The sequence below is a fragment of the Melospiza georgiana genome, chromosome 12 (assembly GCF_028018845.1).
Source record: "Melospiza georgiana isolate bMelGeo1 chromosome 12, bMelGeo1.pri, whole genome shotgun sequence".
NCBI classification, from domain to species: domain Eukaryota; kingdom Metazoa; phylum Chordata; class Aves; order Passeriformes; family Passerellidae; genus Melospiza; species Melospiza georgiana.
Window position 1 is genome coordinate 5596582 of NC_080441.1, and position 12647 is coordinate 5609228.

Genomic DNA, 12647 nt, shown 5'->3' on the forward strand with positions numbered 1-12647 from the left:
GTCCCAAGCCCAGGCTGCAGAGCAGCTTGGGTTTGTTTCCTCAGCTCCTGGCAGAGCTTGGCAGAGAAGTGCTGTTTCAGCACTCTTCCTCCTCCTCCTCCTCCCATGTGTTCCTCACAGCACATCTGAGAGGGCTTGGAGGAGGTGAGGTCCTTGGGTGTGAGAGCCCTTTGAAGGTGGTTTCCTGAGTTCCTGACCCCTCTGAGAGCAAAGTGGAATCAGATGAAGCTGGGAAATTTTTCTTTTCTTCCTGCCTGGATCAGCCTCTGAGCACTGCCCCTGTAGGGGCTGCAGCTGCTCCGGCCCAGGGGTCAGTAATTGGAGACTGGGGGGCCCTGGGTGTCAGAGTCCACATTCACCAGGGCACCCTGGTCTGGAATGGTGTCACCTGGACACAATCAACACTCTGCTCTGTAGGCTGGGAGATGGGAAGGGGAGCAGTGGTGCAGGATGGAGAACAGCGCATGTGGTCCCCCCTCTGTGGATGCCTGGGGCTCCTGCCTGCCCTGCCCAGTCCTTCCCAGGGATGTGTGGGTCTGACTGGGGTGGGAAGGTGGGGACCAAGTGCCGTCGCCTTGGAGGTGAGGGACTCCCCTCCTTGGGAGCCTGGCAGGAGAATGTTGTGCTGAGTTTGGGGGGCAGAGAGGGGCTCCAATGAGCAACTCATCCCCCTGCTCCACAGGTGTGATCCATGCATGGACAGAGCACAGATGTGCTGCCTCTCTGACCCCCATCTCCCCTTGCCTTGCAGGCTCCGTCAACCAGGACGGCCAGGAGACCCAAGGTCCCAGCGATGGCTTCCTGAGCTCCAAGGTGGCCGTGTTCGCGGCCATCGGCGCCGGCTGCGTCATCTTCATCCTCATCATCATCTTCCTCGTTGTGCTCCTGATCAAGATCCGCAAGCGGCACCGGAAGCACACGCAGCAGCGAGCCGCAGCCTTGTCCCTCAGCACCTTGGCCAGCCCCAAATGCAGCGGGAACGCGGGCTCAGAGCCCAGCGACATCATCATCCCCTTACGGACTACAGAGAACAACTACTGCCCGCACTACGAGAAGGTGAGCGGGGACTACGGGCACCCCGTCTACATCGTGCAGGAGATGCCCCCGCAGAGCCCAGCCAACATTTACTACAAGGTGTGAGGAGCAGCCTGGGAACGGCCGATGCAGCAGCGCGGGAGCGCCGGGCGCGGGGCTGGCGCCGCAGGGAGGAAGCGAAACGTTCCCCCCGCCCCGGCACGGCGCGGGCAGCGCCGGGAGCGGCGCCGGGGAGCAGGGGGCTCAACGCTCACGTGCTGATTCTCCCCTTTGTATTTAGTTTTGTAGTTCTCAGCTTTTGTAATCCCGAGACTCTGAGGGTGAGCCTTCAGCCTCCTCCTCTTCTTCTCCAGACTGTGGCCGGCCGTGGGGGGCGGGCGCCGTGCCTTTCTGTGCTCGGGACACCGCTGGCAAACCCGGAGACTCCACCTCCCCTTTGTGGTTTGGGATTTCCCCGCGTCACCCCTCCGGGCTGTGGGAAGTGCCCGCCAGCGCCGCAGGGTCCCGGAGCCTGGAGCGACGCCGGGGCCTCGGTCCCAGGAGCAGCGAGCGCACAGGGGGATGAGGAGGAGGAGGAGGATGCTTTGCCATGGTGCCAAGATGCAGACAACTGTGCAGGGAGGAAGCTGGCAAACCCGATTTACTACTACTACTATTATTATTATTATAATAATTATTTTAATTTTTTTGTAACATTTTTATTTTTGTGAATTCCGGGCGGGACTCCGGCCCGCCACCTCTGGGCACACGCCATCACCTCCTTCCAGCACGTCATCCTGCCGGCCATGGGGCAGATCCCGCTCCCCCCACTGCCCCTGGAAACTTTTGTGTTCGTAGCTGTTGACTCTTGTTTTAGTCTCTTTATAAAAAGAAAGAAAGAAAAAAAATTTTCTATCTCCACCCTGTCTCAAGCGTTCAGTCTCAAGCTGGACACTGCTCCTGCCCCACGCGGAGCAGCCATGGCCTGGCAGCTCTTCCCAACCCCTCTGGAGCATCCCACTGTGGAAAAAAGCCTTTGGCTTTCCATCAGGCTGGGGCTGAGCCTGCTGGAAGCGAAGTAGGGGGTGGCAGAGGGAAGCTGCAGCCCCCTCCCAAGCTGGGCATACTGCAGGTGGTTGTCCTTGGAAAGGAAAACTGGAAAACAAAGGTTCCCAACTTGCAGCTTGTGCCAGGAGTGTCAGAAGGAGGCTGGTGCTCGAGATTGGAAGACCCCAAGAGGTTGGAGCACCAGGCTTGGCTTGGCTGGGAGCTGAGCCAAAGGCTCTTCCACCCTCCAGGTTTACCTGAAGAATCCAGTGCCCCTCGGTGGGACGTGCTTAGGGGACCAGCCCCACTGTGCCTGTTCCCTGCCCTGCTCCTGGTGCAGGAGCATTCCCTGTCCTGCCATCTCCCAGGGGTCCCCAGCTCGGGCTCCCCTGCCCTTGCCTTGCCCATCTCCCACCAAAACTGGAAGGGGTTGAGCCTGTCTGGTGGGATCATTCCCAGCTTCCTCCTCCCGGGAGGAGCCGCCAGCACCGTGGCTGATGCCAGTGAGCCCAGCAGGGCTGGCAGTGCCCTGTCACTGCCTGTCCTCGGGCTGTCCCCCTTCCTCAGTTTCTTTTCCTTCCAGCAGTAGCTGCTTTTGCTCAGGGAGCAGGAGTGGGGCCGGCAGGGCTGTTCCTGCCTGGGCTGTTCCCGCCTGTCCCCAGGGCCCCAATCCCGCGTTAGGAAGTGCCCAAAGAGCGAGGGAGCTGCTCTGCTAAAGTGCCTTGACAAGGAGCGGGCGGGGCGGGGGCAGAGCAGGGACAGGGGCCGTGGCCTGGGAGGATCTGGTGACCTGGGGGGACCCGGTGGCCCGGGGGGATCTGGTGGCCTGGCTGCTGTGCTGGGGTTTGGCCCTGAGCGGGATGGAAGCATCCTGTGGTGTCACGTTGTTGGGTTTAGGGCAGGAATTTGGGCTGGAGCGGAGCGGGGTGTCCCAGCTCCCCTCCTGCCATTGGCAACCTGAGGTGGTTCTGCTTCCAGGGCCCCAAACTGGCTGCTTCCCTCGGGAGAGATGCACCCCAGTGGGTGCTCCCCCTATTCCCCACCCCAGCCCTGCTTCCCCTGTGTAGCACCTTCCATCCCTCTCTCCTCTGTGGGACCCACTGCCCATCCTGGCCTGGGAGCCGCCCCCACCAGGACCCCCATTCCCCAACGGGGAAATCCCAGAGAATTGTGTCTTAAAAAAATCCCCTTTCCCTCTTCCCTTTGCCAAACCTTAGCCTGTGTTTCCCCAAGTGGGAGGAGCCCTGGCTGGATGGTGGTGGCAGTGGTGATGGTGAAAGTGGCAGTGGAATCCATTAGGAATAGTGACCGGAGTGGAGGGGGAAGTGAGGGGACAATGTCGTTTTGGTTTGGTTTTGGTGGAGAAGGGACAGAGTCTGGCCACAGGTTGTACCAAAAGTGATCTGACAGTGCTGATGGCTTCTCATGGTGGTTGTCCCCAGCTGAGGTCTCCATCAGTCCCACTCCTGCTGCTGGGAACAGCTGCAAAATCTTGTAAATATGTGAAGAAAGGGTGAAATCAGAACTCTTGGTTTTTGCTGAGCACCTCGGGCTGCTGGGTCCTGGATCAGAGTGTGTCCCTTGGGTTCTTTTCTTGGAAAGCATTGAAATTTGGTTGATTTTCCTTTTTTAAATTTTTTTTTTATTTTTTTGTTTCCTCCCCCCCTCCTTTTGTTTGTGTAAATACTAGTCTTTTTTGGAAGAAATAATGTAAAGATGTTTTGTATAAACTCCGAATTATTTTCTGGTTGCTTTTTCTTAGAAAAACAAATGAGAACTTAAAAAAAAAAGATGAAAAAAAAAGAAATTTTAACCACAAGAACGGGTGTAAAACATTGTCATAGAGCTCAGCCTGGAGCCTGTGGGCTGTGCTGGAGTGTGGGAACTGCCGGGATTGGGACTGGGGACCTGCCCTCAGTATAATGCAGGATCAGATGGGTTCCAAGCAGAGAGTGAGGCAGGAATATGGGATTCTGTTCCATCCCAGAATCTGTGGCTCATTCCCAGAGCTCTGAGCCCTGTCCTGGCCACAGGCAGAGACTTGGGGACCACATGGTGATCTAAAGGGACATCAAATTTATCTGCTTTCTTACTTTAACCAAAAAATCCCCAACCTGGGGATGCAGCACTCCATGCAACATCCTGAGATCCTGCTCTGATTTTCTGGGCCTGTGGAGCTGCTCCTGGTGCAGATCCCTTTCCCAACTATCTCGTTTTGTGTTTGCCTGTTTTGGCTGCCAACTGCCAGCTCACCATGGCTCCATCTCTTCTTGGTGCCAGGGCTGGGATGGCTTCTCCTTAGCCGTGCCCAGTGCAGGGTCCCTGCCCAGGGGTGGTGGCCATGCCTGGAGCCATCTCTGGTGTCATGTGGCCCTTGTCGTGGGCAGCTGGAAGGCATCAGGGAGCCCCCAGTTCCCCCAGTTGCTCCCAGGAGCTGGGCTCTGAACCTGCATTATATTGACAGAGGGTTTCTGGGAGGTTCCAGAGGTGCTGGAGCAGGGATGGACAATCCCTCTCTCCATCCCGGCAGCGCCGCGCTCCCGCACGTCCCTCCCGCGCTCCCACATTTCAGAGCTGTGCCACCTCCACATCCCACAGCGTCACATCCGCACCGTCCCTGTCCCGAGGGGCCCGGCCCTGCCATCAACCAGCTGGGACTGCCACTGCCCCACCCCTGTGCCACCACCGGAGCAGCCGGGCTGACAGATGTTCCCTGTCCACCCTGCTCTGCCCTTAGCCCCGGGCGGATACGGAGCCTGGCCGTGCTCCTGGTGCGGGGCACGCGGGATAGGGCCGGGGCTGAGCGGGAATGGTTGGGAACGGGCACGGGGGGAGCCAGGCCCCTCTGTGCTGGCACCTCCTTGGCTCCAGCCTTGGCATCCCCATGCTGGTTGATCCTCCTCGGCTCCCGGTGGGGCTCCGGCGGTGCCGGGATCCCCTCGGCCGCACTCCCGGCGCCGCAGATTTTCTTTCTTCGTGTCATGATCCTGGTTTTGATTCCTTTCGCCTTCTCCCAGCTCTCCCGCCCAGTAGCATATCATCGGCATCGGTAACAGCTCTGTGGCAGCTGAACTCCATGGAGCCGTGATGGAACCTGATATATTGTTAAATAAAAGGGTTTTTTTCCTATGGAATCCTGGCTGTCTCCCGTGTGCTTTATTCCTGCCCTAGGTTTGAAAGTGCAGAGTGAGTGGAAGAGATCTGGAAAGAGTTGGCTGGGACAGGTCCTCACCAGCTGGTCCTGGAAGGACCTGGTGGATTTGGTTTAGTCAGGAAAAATTGGGAGATTTTTGTTCAGTATTTACAGCATGGACTCAGGATTTCATGAACTCAGGGTTGGATATGGTTGGGCACTCCATAGATATGGTTGGACCTGATGATCTTAAAGGTCTTTTCCAGTCCAAACGATTTTGTGTTTCCATGGCTCTGTCCCTGCAGCTGGAGGCTCCTGGGGGCCACTGGATTCCCCTCAGGTGTGAGGGGCTGTTCCTGTGCTCTGGAGCAGGCAGAGCCTGTTGGGAGCTGCTGGTGGCACAGGACAGGGATGTCCCCACTCCTGGCAGGAATGAGCCTGCCCCACACAGGCACAGGGAAATGCAGGAAGGGAGTGAGGCTGGCTTCTCCTCACCCTGGAGTTGCTTTAGGAGAGGAAGGAGTCAAGGAAGTTCCTGCCTGGTGCAAACCACACCTGCTCCAGTCCAGTCTGTCCTGTCAGGAATTGTGGGCGCTGGATTCTGGGGTGACCACAGGGGTATGGGAGGGAATGGGTCTGGTTTATGGGATCTTAAAGTGGGGCTGAGGCACCAACCTCACCAAGAGAGGCTGAAGAAAACTCATCCATCCTGGAGTGAGGTGAGCCTTGGAGATGGACCACAGTGGGATGGTTCAGAGCTGCTTGGGCTCAAGCAGAACCTCTGGGACCATGCCAAGGGCCTGCTGGAGTGAGCAGGGAATGGCGGGATGGGGGTCGGGATGGGGGGCCCTGGGGTGCACCAGCTGGGCTCAAATGTGGTTTGCTGGTTTGAAAACCCTCCCTCTCTGCATGCTTTGATCCCAGTGGGAATGAAATAAGGCTTTTAATTCTAAACAGCTTCGCTGGGCCCTGATGCCTGCAGGGAGAACTGGAAGTGCCAAACGTGCTGGGACCTGCCAGCAGAGGGAAAAGTGCTTTAACAGGTTCCTGGAACCCACCCCCGGCTCTGGGGCTGCTCTGGGTGGGACCAGCACGGACTGGGGGGTGCAGAGCCTGTGAGCCCCACGGGGTCACTCCTGGTGCTCCATGTGTGCCCCGAGGCAGCTGCTGAGGGGTTCCACAGGACAGGGATGTGCTGGAGCTGCTTCTCCTCCTGATCCCACCCCAGTGGGAGATCCTGCAGAAGTCCCCGTGCTAGGAAAGGTTTGGTTGGGAGCACCCTTGTCCCTGTCTGTGGTGGGAGGGGACATCAAACCCTGCTGCCAGTCAGTGCCCATGGGGACATGGGTGCCAAGGCCATGTGGTGGCTCTGCTCTGCTCCCAGGGGCCGGCTGGCAGTGAGGGATCAGCAGGATCCTACCCGAGAGCCTCTGGATCTGGAAAGTTCATTAAAGCTGCAGAGCTGCTGATGGTTTTGGATGTCCATCAGGACTGGAGGAGTTATTTTAATTATTTCACATAAAGGAGCTTTTTGTCGAGTTTATTAACTCGCCCTTGGCCGGATCCCATTCGGGAGTGGGGCGGCTGCCAGGCCAGCAGAGCTGGAGCGTTCGGAGGGATTGGGATGCTGGGGTAACCATGTCCCTGGTGCAGGAGTGTTTGGGGGCATTGGGATACTGGGGTAACCATGTCCATGGTGCAGGAGTGTTTGGGGGCATTGGGATACTGGGGTAACCATGGCCCTGGTGCAGGAGTGTTTGGGGGCATTGGGATACTGGGGTAACCATGTCCCTGGTGCAGGAGTGTTTGGGGGCATTGGGATGCTGAGGGTAACCATGTCCCTGGTGCAGGAGTGTTTGGGGGCATTGGGATACTGGGGGTAACCATGTCCCTGGTGCAGGAGTGTTTGGGGGCATTGGGATAATGGGAGGCACCCTGTCACTGGTGCAGGAGTGTTTGGGGGCATTGGGATGCTGGGGTAACCATGTCCCTGGTGCAGAAGCATTTTGGGGTTAAGGATGCCAGGGTCACCCCAGGTGCAGGAGTGGTGCCACCGTGCCATGGCCAGAGTGGAGCCCCCATGGAAGGGGAGCCCATATGGGAAGCGCCTGTATGACCTGGTGAAGGGATGGGAAGCTCAAAGCCCCGTGGAAGGTGAGCAGGGAATGATGGACCTGCAGCAATTCCAGCTCCAGTTTGAGACCAGGCTCAGCTGGAGATGGGACACTGGGGCTGCTGTAGGGGTCAGAATGAGCTCTGGAGAGGGGGAGCACAGGGCAGGGACACCCCAGGATTCCCAGAACACTGGCTCAGTGTTCTGGGGCTGTGCTGGTGGCCCTGGTGCTGACAGGGCGCTCTCCCTGTTCCACCCATCCTCTCCCTCCTAATCCCAGCACTGCCAAGGCATTGCCATCCCTGGAGCTTCCCTCTCCCCTCAAGACTCTGAGCAGCAGTGGCTGCTGCCCATCCATGGACAAGCTGGCCCTGGGAGGCAGCAGGGATGGATCTGGAGCACCAGAACCTCCAGCCTCTGCTCTTCCCATCCTTGGTGTTTTCCCTGGATCTCAGCAGAGCTGAGGGTGAACAGGACAACATATCCCAAGTTTCCTTTCCAATATCACACCCCACTGCTGCAGCCCATTCCTGGCCTCATCCACCCTTCCCAGCACACTCAGCCTCCTCCTCTGGCATTTCTACTCCAAGGGGAGCATCTGACCCCCCCAGCCTGGAAGGGGCTGGATAACAGCAATTCCTGCTCATAAACCTTGGCTGGACCAGCTGCGGCCGCCAGGATTGGGAAGTTTATCCTTGTTTTCCCTACAGTGTATCCAAAATAACTCACAGGTTTTCCTGGTTGAGGCAGTGGGCTTTTCCCACAGCCAGGCCTTCTGCTGCATCCACTGGCTCGCCTGCACCTGGTTTCCAGGGAGAGGAGCCTGGAAGATCCATTAGGCTGTCGTGGAATGCAACGAGTCCCGCGGGCTCCGTAATAAGAGCAATAACGGGAATGCACTGGGGGGCTGTTTGTCACTGGGATGGGATGGGGTGGGATCAGATGGGACAGGGATGGGGACACGCAGGGGATGGGAAGGAGGTGGGAATGTGGACGGTGATCTCTGTGTCAGACGCTGAATGGGATGGGAGGAGGAGAAGGGTGAGGCAGAGGAGGAAAAGAGCACAGCTGGTGCTGGCAAGGCAGCGGGTCGGGCTCCAGCTCTCTCCCTGTGTTCCTGTGCCACTGCCAGCCCCATTCGTGTGCCAGGGCAGCCATCTGTGCCCGAGGTGGAGCAGATCCGGGCGGAGCGGGCCCGGCGCCGCTCGCACAAAGGCGCTGCAGTTGGACCCAGCGGAGCTCAAGTGCTCGGAGAAAAGCGTCACACGCTGCCAAGGTTTTCCCTCTGCAGGCAGGCCCGGAGCCAGCAGGGATGGTTGCAGCCTTTTTCCCCTGGCAGCGCTTCCAGCATCCTGAAAAGGCTCTTCCCTGGTCATATCCCAGCCAGCCGGGATGTGCAGGGGCTCCTGTGAGTGACCTCCCTGGCTTTGCCAACACCTCGCTGGGATAACCATGAGGAAGGGCTGGGCTGGAGGGGTCACAGGGCTGGAAAAGGCAAAGGAGAGGGCTAGGAAACCACGGGGGGATGAGGACGAAGGTTTGTCCCAGTGAAACAGGGAGCTTCAGGATAAATCCAGTAGGTTTTGGTTCGTTAAGAAGGAATGAACACGGCTCTACAGCAAACATCAGTTAATTATGTGCAAGGTTTTAATGTTCCTGAAACACAACCCTTGGAGAGGGTCCCCCAGCTGCTGGAAGGGGGTCTGAAGGAAACACAGAGCTTTTCCTTTTGTTTTGGATGGAGGACGAGAGAAAAATGGGAAATATCAGTGCTGTGGCCACCCTGAGAGCTGCTGCTGAGCCAACCCAGGATCCCACTAGTGTTGGGGTGTTCTGCCTCTCTGCAATCCTGGGAGTCTGACAGGGGCTTGTCCTGCTTTTCAGCAATCCTGGGATCCTGAGGGGTTCTCTCTCCTCTGAGCCAGCCCAGGATCTGGCTGGGAGGCTGCCCCATTTCAATGGTCACTCTGTGCTTCTCCCCCGTTCCCCAGGGCTCAGGGAATAAGGACACTGGAACTGGATGTGTCCAGGGGGAGGTGTGATCCCATGGCTTCACCCTGCCCCATGGAGGGATGTGGCTGAGCCTTTCTCCGCTCCCACATCCCAGGGCTCAGGGAGGGGATTTGGGCAGAGCCAGGACAAGCTGGGCTGCTGTTCCCATCCTGCAGCTCCTGTTCCCATCCCAGGATCGCCTCCAGCCTTGGACCTGCCCTGGCTGGGAAGGGCCGAGCGAGGCTTCGGTTTCAGCCCAGCTCCCCCCTAATTCCTGCAGCCTGGTGTAATCCTCCCCAGCGAGCCCAGCGCCAGGTTCCTGCTGGAAATTGGCTCTGCCTGTGGCTCTGGGGTCTTTGTAGGGAAGCTGAGCCAGAAGGAAAAGCGAGCTGGAGACCCCAAAGGGCTGGGAGGCCTCTGCTCTCCTCCACCGGGGGGCTGGGGGAGCTCAGGTGCGGACGTGGCCCGGCTGGAGTCTGGAGTGGGGTGGAAAAAGCCCTGAATGCTGCTGAGAGCTGGGGTGGGACCGTCCCTGCGGCAGGGGATGGGGTGCTGCGGGGTGCCAGCCCTGCCCAGCAGCAGGCAAAGGGCTTCCCAGGGTGCCCCAGCTGGAGATGGGCCTCTCCTGGTGCGGACGGAGGTGGGGAGGGATACAGGGAATATCTGGGGAGATGAACCAGTGGGTGAACCCGCAGCTGCCTGTGGGTTATTTCCCTTTGCATCAACAAAGGAGCTTTCCCGCTGCCCCAGCCCCAGCAGGGAAAGCTGACCTTGGAGAAATGGGGTGGAGAGCTCCCATGGCTGCTGCCCCATGGGACCCCCTGGTGCCCCCCAAACTGTGGCTGTGCCAATGCCCAGCTCGCTCCAGTGCCAGGGCTGCAGGAACCTGGAAGGATGGCAGCTCCCATCCTGCATCCACCACTTTGTCCTGGCTGGAAACGAGAGAGCAGCTCGTGAGGATGAACTGTGGCTTCCCACTGCTTGATGCAAAATGGGATTGGCCATTAATTACGGACTTTACAGGGCCAGGCTGGGGGCACCTGCAGGGGCTGGATCACAGCGAGGGTTGAGGGGACCTTGTGACCAGAGAAAAGGTTTCCCAGCGATGGATGGGAAGGGCTGAACTTCATCCCAGCGGGAGAAGGCAGCTCTGAGCAGGCAGAGGTGGGTCCTGCTGGGGCGTGCATCCCTGTACCAGAGCCTGACACCTCTCCTCGCCCTCCCTGGGCTTCCAACAATAATCCCGGTGCCGGCCGGGCTCTGCTGCTCTTGGACGCGGGAGTGGGGCCGGGGCGCTGCGCTCGTAAGGCGATATCCCGATATCCCGATATCCCGGCGGCAGCGGGAGCAGCCGAACAAAGGCGCAGTGTCTGTGCCCCCCGGGGCACCCGGAAACCCGCCCCAGCCCGGGGGGAAAGGGTTAAGGAAGGCTGAGCCTCCAAACACCCCGCGATCCTTCTCAAAGGCAACAGAGGGGCAATTAGCTCCTGATAAAGGGGAAGATGAGCCTGGGTGTCCTTGAGGGGGGCAGAGGGCTGGGGGACCAAGGGGACTCATCCCGAATCCCAGGAAATCCCAGCTAGGAAGAGCCCTCTCACAGCTCAGGCAGAGGCAGCGAAGCCTGGGGGTGGGGATTTTATTCCATGTCTTATCATCGGATCACAGAATCATTAATGTGGGAAAATCCCGCTGAGATCGTGGAGTCCAGCTGTTCTCCCAGCACTGCTGCATCCCCAGGTGACACTTCCACGTGTTTTTTGAACACTTCCAGGGATGGTGATTCCATCACTTCCCTGGGCAACCTGTTCAGGGCCTGATCACACTTTCAGTGAAGAAAATCCTGCAGTGTTTCTCAGAATCAGTTTTGCACGTTCCCGGTGATCCCAGCTGCTGGAGGAGGACTTCCAGGCACAGAACCCTGTGCATGTGAGGGGAGTGCAGGAATTCCCACCAGGAATGCCATTTGGATGTTGGAACACCCTCATTCAGCTGGGGATGGGCAGGGGCTTGGAAGGAGCCAAAAAAGGAGCAGCAGTGGGTCTTGGGCATGGCCTGCCTGGAGATGCTCCATGGGATGATCCATGGGATGCTCCATGGGATGCTCCATGGGATGATCCATGGATGCTCCATGGGATGCTCCATGGGATGCTTCATGGGATGCTCCATAGGATGATCCATGATATGATCCATGGGATGATCCATGATATGATCCATGATAGGATCCATGGGATGCTCCATGGGATGCTCCATGGGATGCTCCATGATATGATCCATGGATGCTCCATGGGATGATCCATGATATGATCCATGGGATGCTCCATGGATGCTCCATGGGATGATCCATGGGATGCTCCATGGGATGATCCATGGGATGATCCATGATATGATCCATGGGATGCTCCATGGAATGCTCCATGGGATGATCCATGGGATGCTCCATGGGATGATCCATGGGATGATCCATGATATGATCCATGGGATGCTCCATGGAATGCTCCATGGGATGCTCCATGGGATGATCCATGATATGATCCATATGTTCCATGGGATGTTCCATGGGATGCTCAGGCCCCGCCGCATCCTGCTCTCCCTCCTCTCTTGCCTGTGGCACCGCTGGCTGCGGGAGAGCGGTGGGGAGGGCCGGGCGGGCGAATCCTGCCCTGAATGTGAGAGAAAGGCTCTTTCAGGGAGTGCAGCCAAGCACGGAGCGCGGAGCAGCCGGGGAGGCCCCGCGGCCCCGGCGGGATGGGCAGGGATGACGGAGCTGGATGGAGCACGGCGGGATCTGCCGAGCCCCTCTGGATCCTCCTGACCCAGCACCGGGGCTGCTCCTGCTGCGGGGGGTTTCCAGCTGGGATGGGCACCTTGGGATGTGGAGCCCTCCCATCTCCAGCATCAGGGGAGGCTGGCACAGCAAAGGCTCCTCAGCCGTATGGGATTTACCCCACCAGGAGCAGGAGCAGGGAAGCTGGGAATGCTCCCAGCCCACCCCAGAGCTGGGGGTGCTGGGGGAGCAGTGGAGGGGCCTGGGGGAGTTTGGCTCTCACCCTCCATCTGCAAAAGGGGGAAACTATTCCTTCCCCTCCAGCAGGTTTTTAAAGGAATGGTTTTGCCCTATAAGTCCCATAATAAACATTTCCCACTTCACAATGTCCTTTGAACTTGCCACTCCTGCCCAGTGTCCCATGCTCTGCTCCCCAAAACCTTCCAGCACCAAACCTGGAACTGGCTCAGCCCTGGTGCCTTTGTTTCTACCAGACTGGGGTGAAACGTGTTCGAATAAAGCTGTGCTCAACAAAAATATGCAGTTTTGGACTGGCCTGGACTATTCATTTGTTCTGGGTTCAT

At 58.4% G+C, this 12647-nt stretch overlaps 1 protein-coding gene across 2 annotated transcripts in view; it reads left to right on the forward strand.

Annotated features, from left to right (window-relative positions):
- The window catches only part of EFNB1 (ephrin B1), a 47255-nt gene extending 42082 nt beyond the window's left edge, over positions 1-5173 (forward strand). For both annotated transcript variants that reach the window (XM_058032969.1, XM_058032970.1), the window contains exon 5: positions 752-5173. In XM_058032969.1, the coding sequence (XP_057888952.1) occupies positions 752-1140 (389 nt within the window). In that variant the 3' untranslated portion in view covers positions 1141-5173. The remainder of the gene's footprint in view (positions 1-751) is intronic.
- The last annotated feature ends 7474 nt before the right edge of the window (positions 5174-12647 follow it).